The 10,411-nt window shown below is 55.9% G+C and overlaps 1 protein-coding gene across 1 annotated transcript; it reads left to right on the forward strand.

Moving 5' to 3' along the window:
* Nucleotides 1-362: 362 nt before the first annotated feature.
* Nucleotides 363-10,369, forward strand: TBX2 (T-box transcription factor 2). Its single transcript, XM_048324829.1, has 7 exons — nucleotides 363-823; nucleotides 1,557-1,824; nucleotides 4,369-4,515; nucleotides 5,655-5,731; nucleotides 5,809-5,978; nucleotides 7,276-7,889; nucleotides 8,761-10,369. Exons 1-7 carry the CDS (start codon nucleotides 459-461, stop codon nucleotides 9,205-9,207), a joined length of 2,088 nt encoding a protein of 695 aa, XP_048180786.1. The 5' UTR covers nucleotides 363-458; the 3' UTR covers nucleotides 9,208-10,369.
* The last annotated feature ends 42 nt before the right edge of the window (nucleotides 10,370-10,411 follow it).

Below are 10,411 nucleotides of genomic sequence, written 5' to 3' on the forward strand. Positions count from 1 at the left end.
CAGCCCCGCGCAGCCCCGACCCGGCTTTTGTTTCTATTTTAGTGTCGGGAAGGACTTTCCTGGGAGGGCTCGTTCCCTCGCTCGCTCTCCCTCGCTGCAACAACAACAACAACAAAAAATAAGGACCTACTGTCTCCCCTCCGCAGACCGGGAGTCCCTGGAGCCGGGAACTGCCTCGCTTTTCCTTTTTTTTTTTCCTTCTTATTTTTTTTTCTTTTTTTCTTTTTCCCGAATCTAGATCGGCTGATTTTCGCCTCTTTTTTTATGCTTTTTTTTTTTTTTTTTTTTTTTTTTTTGGAAAGTGTGTGCGTGTGTGTTGCTGATTTTCCTTCCTCTTCCAGAGACTCGAGCGAGTTCGCTGGGCAGGAGAGGGGAAAAAAAAAAAAACCAACAAATACACACACACGCATTTTCGTAAAGGGAATCCCTCTTTTTCTCCTGGATTTGTGGATGCACCGATGAGAGATCCAGCCTTCCCAGGGACTGCCATGGCTTACCACCCCTTCCACGCACCCCGGCCGGCTGACTTCCCCATGTCCGCTTTCCTCGCAGCCGCCCAGCCGTCCTTTTTCCCGGCTCTGGCTCTGCCTCCGGCGGCGCTGGCGAAGCCCATGCCGGACCCGGGGCTGGCCGGGGCGGCCGAGGCCGGGCTGCACGTCTCGGCCCTGGGACACCACCACCAAGCCGCCCATCTGCGCTCGCTCAAAAGCCTGGAGCCCGAGGAGGAGGTCGAGGACGACCCCAAAGTAACGCTGGAAGCCAAAGAGCTTTGGGACCAGTTTCACAAGCTGGGCACCGAGATGGTGATCACCAAGTCTGGGAGGTAAGAGCCGGCCCCGCACAGCCCCGCGCAGCCCCCCCAGCGCGCCCCGCACCTGCGCGGCCGCGCAGCGCCCTCGCCCCTCACTCCACCCCGCTTCCCATCCGTCCCCATGAATTAACGCGGGGAGTTTCGATCCCTGGAGTTTTTCGGAGGTGTTTCACCCCTTCTCCGAGCTTTCCCGTCACCGCTCCCACCCCCCCCACCCCCCCCCCCCCCCATTATTACTTTTCCGAGCGCGATCCCGAATTTAAATTCTTGCACGATAATTGAGCGCTCGGAATCCCCCGCTCCCGTTGTTTCCGCCGCTTCCTTCCCTTCTGCCAAACTTTCCCCACGTCCGGGGTCGTCCCCGGCCCTGCCCGTGGCCCCGGGCCCGGGGGAGGCAGCCGGGGGTGCTGAGCAAGCGGGTCGGCGAAGGGCAGAGAAATAGGGGAAAACAAGGATATGTTTTCGCCCCTTATTTCCCGAAATGGGTATTTTGAGCTTTTTCCTTGCTTTCTGCCACGGTGTGGGCAGCACCGTGGGATGAGAAGAGGGGGCACGTGAGGAAGGCTGGCAATCCTCAGCGAACTAAACTAAAAGATGGTGGTTTGGGAGCAGCAGCCTGGGCCGGGCGGTCCGGGGGGCTCGGTGGGGCCGGGGCCGGGCGGTGCCGGGGGCTCGGTGCGGCCGCAGCCGTCAGGGGTCGGCGGCGGGCGGGGGCAGCCCTGTAGCACTCTGGGTCTCTCCGCAGGAGGATGTTCCCCCCGTTCAAGGTGCGGGTGAGCGGCCTGGACAAGAAGGCCAAGTACATTTTGCTGATGGATATAGTGGCGGCCGACGATTGCCGGTACAAGTTCCACAACTCCCGCTGGATGGTGGCTGGAAAGGCCGACCCGGAGATGCCCAAACGCATGTACATCCACCCCGACAGCCCGGCCACGGGGGAGCAGTGGATGGCCAAACCTGTTGCCTTTCACAAGCTCAAGCTCACCAACAACATCTCGGATAAGCATGGCTTTGTAAGTGCGGCTGCGGGGCAGAGCGGAGCCCCTTGGGCAGGGATCACCGGGCAGGGACCCCGGGCAGGCGCGGGGTTTGCCCGGTGCGGGGTTTGCCCGGTGCGGAGGCTGCCCGTGATCTCCCCGGGGGAACCGCGGGGCCTCAGAGCCTCCTTCAGCTGGGCCGGGCTGGGCGGCGGGGCCTGGCCGGGCCTTGCGGTGGCCTGGCTGCCCCTCAGCCCCCAGCCCCTGGTCCTGCCCGGCACCGAGGGGCAGCTCCCGTTTTCCGGGGGAAAAAGGAGGGTTGGGCTGCCTCGGGCCTCGGGCTTCCCTTGGCTCCCGCATCCCCGGCCTCCACGGCCGGTCCTGCTGCTTCTTCCCAGCCTGCGAGGCTCCGTGGGGAGAGGAATTTAGGGAGGTGGATGTGCGGAGCCGAGGCCGTGCGGGGGCTGCAGCCGGGGAAGCCCCGACGGGGCGGCGGGCGGACAGGGGGCTGTCGCTGCCACCGGGGCCGAGCCGAGCCGGGCCGAGCCGGGGGGAGCGGAGCCGGGGCCGGCGGCACCTGCGCTGGGTTTCCGCAGCCGGGAGAAGGGTTGGAGTCGTTGGCAGCCGGACCATCTGCCTCTGAAAGCCCCTCTTTATTTCCCTGTTGATGATATCTGCATCACCTAAAGGTGGCAAAACAAAACAAAAAAAATAAGCCAAAAATCTACTAACAAAAAAAACCCCAAAAAACAACAAAAAAACCCCCCACCACCCAACCAACCAAAAAAAAAAAAAATACTAAGAAAGGAAGAATAGAGAGGGAGAGAGAAAAGAAAGACAGCGAAGAGTGTTGGGCATTTGCAGAGACCCGCAGAAAGCAGGGTCAGAACGGGAGGGGAGCGCGATCCTGCGGGAATGCACGGAGGGGGAAATCCCAGCGCCCCAGCCAGCTCTCCTTCCTCTGAGCAAGCATTTAGGGCGATAAAGGGAAAGTTCATCGTGCCGCGCTGCTGATACGGTAATTAGCGGGGAGCCGGGGCCGGCGGAGCCCGGGGCAGCCGCGCTGCGGGGGCTGCGGGACCCCCGCTCGGGTGGGGAGCGCGGAGCAGCTCCGCGACTCCCGGAGAACTTTCTCCTCTCTTTTTATTTTTTTCCCCTCTCTATTTTTTCCACTCTCTCTTTTTTTTTTTTTTTTTTTTTTTTAAATTTTTTTCTCTCTCGCTTTTATTTTTTTCTCTTAAGGCAGGAAACAGCGTCTTTGTTAAATAATACATTGCGGGGTTATTTATAGCCAGCAAGGTAAATCGATAGAGAAGGAGTCTAAAAAATACCTCTTTTTTTGTACTGATGAAAAACTAGTTTGGTTCAGTGCTTTTAACGGTTTGCCTCCTTCAATTAAAGATTTCTGGTATCTGTCGTTGTCCAAAATCCGGACTCTGTTAAATCTGGGAGACGAGGGTTTAGCCAGTGCCCATCTGGTCAGAGAGGGATGATTATTTTTTTTTAAAGGAATTCAGATTTGCACGCCTGAATGAGACTTTTTGCACCATTTTCATGATAAATCCCGTCTAGATTATATCAATAGAACAGCGATCCGACAGTTCATCAGCAGGTGATTATTGCTTGGGTTAAAAAAAAAGGGGGGGGATTTTTTTTATTACCTTCTAAACCGAAATGAAGTGATAATTATTTAGGCATTTGGCCGACGTTATTTGACAATAATTACTCAAGCTTTCGCCGTTCCTCTACGAATTCTGGGCAGTGAATTCTACATTTCAATCCGACCACAGCAGGTTGGGGAATTATTTCAACGTTATCGAGCAGGAAAACAGGCAGCGAGGGGCAAGGGGTCGGAGCGGCCCCAGGGGCGCGGCTTGGGGTGTTCAGCCGCTTCCAAAAATCCTCAGCCAAATCGCGGGGAATTCGGGTTTTATAAAAAAAAAAACCCAACAAACCAAACTCAAAAAATAAAACGAGAGGGTAGAGAACGGCTTTGAGTGTTGGCGAGGCTTTCAGACACCTGGTTGGAAAAAAAAAAAAAAAAAGGCTGTTCCTTCTGCAACGTTGCTCCGAGACATAAATTTGCTATGGCTCGTGGTGAAACGCTCCTTTCAGGTCGCAGGCTCTGGTTGGGGCTGGCACCGTCTCCTGCCGCCCCCGACACTAACCCAGAGCCTTTTAACATTATTTTTTTTGTGGTGGTGAGGGATAGTAATTTATTTTTAAGGACGGAAATATGAAAAGCGGTGAGAAACTTGTCAAAAAGTCGCCTCGCGTTTGCAGGGCTGTAATAAAACAGGGAGATCCCTTTTGCTGCTTTATTGCCGTGCTTAACACCCGCAAAGATGCTGTTGTGCCTGCGTTCCCTGACCTCCTTCTTTGGGGACAGATCCTGCAATGGCATCAACAACAGAAAAAAGAAATCCTCCTCTCTGGCATCTGCCAGTGAATTTGTGGGGTGCACTTTTTTTGGTTGTTTTCGGGAGAAAAGGGCTTTTTTTAGGGAGGGAGCTGGATGCGTGTGTCCCACAGAGTGTGGGGCTGATGGCAGCCGCGGGCTGTGCTCTCTCGCCCACCCAGACCATCCTGAATTCCATGCACAAGTACCAGCCCAGGTTCCACATAGTCCGGGCCAACGACATCCTCAAGCTGCCCTACAGCACCTTCCGCACCTACGTGTTCCCCGAGACCGACTTCATCGCCGTCACTGCCTACCAGAATGACAAGGTATGGCCAGGCAGCCCCTGTGCCTCTCCCTGCCCTCTCACTGTCCCTGTCCCATCACCCCTGTTCCATCCCCTACCCAGGATCAGGGTATTTTTGTGTGTGTGCGTGTTCGTGAGGATATTTCAGGGCAGAGCGGCCAAAAGGCAGCAACAGGAGAAAGGTTAAACCTCAAGCCCTCAGAGTAGGATGCACCCTCATACTGCTTGTATGATTATTGCTATTTTTAGTATTAATATCAATGCTATTGTCAGTATTTCTATTATTACTATTAATAATTCCCTCATGGAGTTTGTTGCACCTTTCTGGGCTGTGGAAGTCTTTGCTGCAGGCCCAGGCTGTGGAGAGCAGCACCAGGCCTGGGCAGCCTCACCGAGGAGGTGCCCAGGGCTCTGGAGGAGCCAAAAAATAGAGCCAGATAAGCTAATTTTAGTTGCTTTCGTGATTTAGCAAGTGTCACCCTGTGAGCAGGCAGAGCCAGGAGAGCACGATGGGGAGCAGAGAGCCTCTGCCATCCCCTTCCAAGAGTAGTGTGTGTGTTTTAACCCAAAAGGTGACCCCCACCTCCACCCCTGGCTGCTGATGCTAATTGACAGCTCTGTCTGAGGGTCCTGGTGGGCTTGTTTCCCTCGTAAAGTTTATGGCGAAGAGTCACAATCGATTAAAGAGCACTTTGTCTGCTCGCCCGCCGCAAGCTGCGCGGGGTGGCCGCCGGCCGTGGGCCCCGTCGGGCGGGGGATGCTCGGGCCGGGGGATGCTCGGGCCGGGGGTCGCGGCGGGGCCGGGCAGCCGGGCCTTTTCCAGCACCCCTCTCGGGGCCGTGTTTCAGAGCCATGCATTATTGAGCGCCCTGATGTCGCCGGCCCCAGCAGCCCGTGGCAGGGAGGGATAAGAATAGCTTTTAACCAGCGCCGCGCAGCTCAGTCGCCATCTTCCCTCCGGGGGGCCGTGAAAAATAACTTCCTATCATTAAGACGCTATTAATAATTCAAGCCCAAACCTCAGCATCATTTTTAATAAAGCATGCGGTGTGTTAACGCGGGTTCCGCAGCCTGCGCCGCGCACCCCGGGCTCCCCGACGGCTGCTGGGGAGAGCGGCCAGGGCTTCACGCCGCCCTCTCTCTCCTTCTCCGCCCTCACAGATTACCCAGCTGAAAATCGATAACAACCCCTTCGCCAAGGGCTTTCGGGACACGGGCAATGGCCGGCGGGAGAAGAGGTAAGGGGTGCGCCTGTTCCCCCGGCTCCGTGCCCGCGGGGGGACGGCCGGTGCCCGACGCTGCCTCTCGCCCGCAGGAAGCAGCTGTCCCTGCCGTCCCTGCGGATGTACGAGGAGCCCTGCAAGCCCGACCGTGACGGCGGCGAGTCAGACGCCTCCTCCTGCGAGCCCTCGGCCGTGCGCGATGCCCTCCACTCGCCCGTGGGTGCCCTCCCCAGCCCCCTGCGCCTCAAGGGCAGCGGCAGAGGTAACGCAGGAGTCGCGGTCCCCAAATGTCCCCAGATGTCCCCAGACAGTCGCGGTTCTGCTCCCTCAGGGCTGCTGCGTGCTGTTTTCCTGGGGGCACTGAGGCAAAACAGCGGGGAAAATAAAGACGGGGATGCGCGCAGGGAAGCACAAGGGTTGAAAGGACAAAAACAGCAAACGCAAATGGCATTCACGAGTTGAAATATTTTTCTCTTTATATATTTTATCTTGAATATATATTTGATCCTCTATACACCTGACATCTTGTATTTATATGATACAAGAAGAAATGGCAAAGCAGCCCATGTGCTTGCCACGTTAGCCCGGCTCCTCACCGGTGCGTGCCCTGCCTTCCATGGGAATCTCACACTTCCCCAAAAAAAAGAGAAAAAAGAGAAAAGAAAAGAAAAAATTAATGCATTTGAAAGAGGAAAAAATGTTGTAACTCCAGTGCTTCAAGCTGGTAAATGAAAGTAAACCAGCAGCTCCTACATTGCAGTTGTTCGATGCTGGGTTTTGTCTTGCCGCACTATCAATCTGCTCTTTAAACTTTTCACCAACTTGATTCCCTGCAAACCTTTATCAAAACTGCAACCCCCCACCCCGAGCTGGAGGCAGGGTTTATTACACCCCTCTCCACTTTCAAAGGCTTCCCCGAATATTTGCCCCAGCCTGCAGAGCTTCACCTCACCCGCACCAAAAGGCTTTTCTCGTTTAGTGCAGCCGTTCCAGCAGGGGCTCGGCTCCCCTCACCCTTGCCAGCCCCTCGCCTCGTATCCCCCTTCCTCCTCTGAGAGCTCAATGGGGTTTTTTAAATTGAAGCCCCTTTTTGGAAAGTCTGTACCATACTCCCTGCTTTAAAACTGCCTCTTTAACCTGTCTCAACCTGCACATTTGGAATAAATCCACAGCGCATTGGTGATCAGCTCCACGTAATTAAATATACGCAGGACCATTTCCTCCCGCGCTGTCCGCTGCCTGCTCTCCTCATCCCCGCTCTGCAGCCCGCTTGGAGTTTGCAGCTAACAAGAGCGATGCTGTAATAGATTCTGGTTCTCCATCAAGCATGTTTTTCCTGTTTAGCACAGCCACAGGACTTGCTGTTGTTAATCCCCTTTCCCCAGAGCGACCATAGCATGAGGGCCCATTTCTGCCCCCAAAATGAGTCTCTCCCATTAATAACAATACGGCTTCGCCATCACAACCTCTCCCTGACACCAGGGCTCTTGCAAGTGACCCCTTCCTCACCTCCCCTGGGTGCTTCTGCTCTGACCCTCTGCCCCTCCATCCCCTTGCAGAGGAGAAGCCAGGGGCTGACAGCGACGCGGAGGTGGAGAAGGCGCCTGAGGAGCGGCCGGTGGCAGCAGCCAGCCCCAGCGGGGAGGACGGGACGCCCCGTGGCAGCCCCCGGTGCCTGGAGGAACGAAGCAAGGAGAGGCACAGCCCAGAGAAAGCCAAGGATGGTGCATCCCCCCGGGAGGGTCCTGGCGAGGGCCTGTTCGGCACACGGAGTCTGGAGAAGGACAAGGTGGAAGGACGGAGGAAAGAGACGGACCCGGGCAAGAAGGACACGGAGGGCGGCGGGCTGGGCAAGGAGGCCTTCGCCCCGCTGATGGTGCACACGGACAGTCCCCCGCACCTGAGTGCCGGGCACCTGCAGAGCCTGGCTCTCTCCGGCCTCCACGGGCAGCAGTTCTTCAGCCCACTGGGCGCTGGGCAGCCCCTCTTCATCCACCCGGGACAGTTCGCCATGGCCCCCGGCGCCTTCTCTGCCATGGGCATGGGACACTTGCTGGCCTCTGTGACCGGTGGGGGCAGCCTGGAGAATGGAGCCCTCTCGTCCGCCCCGGGCGCGGCAGGGACGGCCACTCCCTTCCCTTTCCACCTTTCCCAGCATATGTTGGCCTCTCAGGTAAGGCCCTGCTCCTGCCCCGCATCCCTGTCCCTATCCCTGCTGCCCAGTTGGGCCCTGGAATCTCCTCTTCGTGTCTTCCCAAAAAGCTCCCTGAGTGAGCGGAGCACTTTGGGGATGCAGCTCAGGCCTGGCCAGTGTCACCCCCAGTGTGGAGACATGCAGGGTGGCCCCATTGCAGGGAAGGAGCTGTTGGTGTCCTCAGCCTCCCCCAGGCCCTCTGCAGCCCATGGGGACAAGGGAGTGACACACCCCTGACATGTTATCAGATGTGGCACAGGCAGAACGTGGGGGACATTTTGAAGGTGGCTTCAGGGTTGATTTGAGGAGGAATCTTGATTATTTTGCAGCTGCTATGGCTCCTCCACAGTCAAAGGCAGAGTCAGGAGCTGTGGCCCTGCCTGACCTGGCTGTCCCCATCCAGCAGCTCCCTGTCTTCCTGTCAGCTCTGAAACAGCTCCCACAATGCCTGTGCTGGTGTTGCCTTTCCCATCCCCTCTGATGAAATACATAAAGATGTCTTTGAACTCCCCTAATTTATCGATTCTGCTTAACAATGTGTTTTAATGTGGTTAAGGGGCTGTGATGCTGCACAGGCAAGGACATGCAGTGTGCAAGGAGGGGACAGGGTATATCTCAGAGAGGGGTTTGTGCTCGGTGTCACCAGCCTGGGTCGGGATGGGGTGGATGGGGCTCTACCACCTCCCTCAGCCTGTTACACGTGGACATCCCCACACTCTGTTTTTAGGATGACACTGGCTGTTCCAGATTTGCCTTGGCTTTCTTGAGGAAACATAGCTGGGAGGGCAGGCAGGAGAGGAGATGCAGCAAAGCGCCAGCACAGCTCTGACCCCTCTTTCTCTCTCCACAGGGAATCCCGATGCCCACCTTCGGCGGACTCTTCCCCTACCCCTACACCTACATGGCAGCAGCCGCAGCGGCCGCCTCGGCCATGCCGGCCACCAGCGCGGCCGCCGCTGGGCCGCTGTCCCGCAACCCTTTCCTGGGCAGCAGCCGGCCCCGCCTGCGCTTCAGCCCCTACCAGCTCCCGGTCACCATCCCGCCCAGCACCAACCTGCTGACCACCGGCCTGCCCACCAGCCTCAATCCCAGCTCCGAGGGCTCCAAGGCCGGCAGCAGCCGGGAATCCAGTCCCCTGCCCGAGGTGCCCCTGCACAAGGGGGGCAGCCAGCGCCCCACTGCCTCCCCCAAAGGCTCCCTGAAGGAGTCCCTCAATGAACTGCAGAACATCCAGAGACTGGTGAGCGGGCTGGAGAGCCAGCGGGAGCTGTCACCCGGCAGGGAGTCGCCAAAGTGACCGGCGGGGTGGGCAGCGAGCCCTCCCGGCAGGGCGAGAAGCACTGGTATTTTGTACAGCACAGTATAAATATTTATTGTGGAGCGAGGGGTGGGAGCAGACAGGGAGCAGGGTGCTGGAGCAGAGGGACGAACCTCACAGACCAAGCGGACCCACCACCCCAGAGGAGCCAGGAGGCAGCAGCTGGAGCGCAGGGCTTGCCCACCCCTTCGTCTGTGGGGCTGGGAGCGGCTCCCCTCACTCCACCGAGGCCCTGGAGCCCCCAGGACCCCTTCAATTCCCCGCTTCGGGTACTGGGCAGCTCGGAGGAGGGTGATGAGCTGGTGCTGAGACACCTGATGGACGGGGCAGCCCCAGCCCTTGCCTCGGTGGGGGGGTGAGAGGGGCCAAACCCTCATCTGTGCAAGGGGAGGGGGAAGGAAAAAGTAATTAAAAAAGAAAAAAAAAAGAGATAAGAAACAGAAGATGGAAACCAAACCGCCTCGGCAGCCACCGCCGCGCAGGGCGGGCACGGCGGGGGGAGCCTCGTGGGTACCTGGGCAGATATTTATGAAATAAATGGTAATTTGTGTAAATAAGCTATAAGGATCCCAGAATATGCAAATTGGTATTAATTTATTCAGAGTTGTACATTGGTGTGTACATAATATTTAGAGTTTAACTCCTTGCATTTAAGTTTTTTCTTTTTTTTTTTTTCATTTTACATGAACATATATATTGTAAATGAAAACTATTTAGCTCTTTGTGATTGAAGGAGATATCGGTTTCTCTGTGTTTTAAAATATTGTTTATCCCGCCTGTTCTCTAGGACAATCATGTGCCACTGATAAAACAATTTTTGGAGTCATTAAAACTAAGATTTCAATCCTTTAACGGACTTTTGCAAGAAAAAAATAAACTAACGAATCCAAAATGTAACTAAAATATTGCTACAGTGCGGGGTATAGAAAATGCAGGAATAAACCTCAGGTTTTTATTTTTCACTTCAGAACAAAAAAAAAAAAAGTATAATAAATTTAAATATCACAGGACTGTGCTCTATATTTGTTTTAAAATAAAAAGATACATGATTTGCAACGTGCTGGTTACTCGGGTATCTGTCTGTTCAGTTTTGATGAATTCTCACATCTTTCAATAAAAAAAAAATCTACTCGGAGAAGTCCTGCCGGCTCCCGCCTGTTTCATTCTCGCGGCCGCTCCGCCC

Source organism: Corvus hawaiiensis, chromosome 20 (assembly GCF_020740725.1).
Source record: "Corvus hawaiiensis isolate bCorHaw1 chromosome 20, bCorHaw1.pri.cur, whole genome shotgun sequence".
Lineage (NCBI taxonomy): Eukaryota > Metazoa > Chordata > Aves > Passeriformes > Corvidae > Corvus > Corvus hawaiiensis.

What these genes read in the sequence shown, in the direction of transcription:
- TBX2 (XM_048324829.1), top strand. Translation starts at nt 459, where the DNA reads ATGAGAGATCCAGCCTTCCCAGGGACTGCCATGGCTTACCACCCCTTC. An exon ending in CCTCAAGGGCAGCGGCAGAG is followed by an intron (nt 5,979 to 7,275) that starts GTAACGCAGGAG and finishes ATCCCCTTGCAG; the next exon opens with AGGAGAAGCCAGGGGCTGAC. An exon ending in AGCATATGTTGGCCTCTCAG is followed by an intron (nt 7,890 to 8,760) that starts GTAAGGCCCTGC and finishes CTCTCTCCACAG; the next exon opens with GGAATCCCGATGCCCACCTT.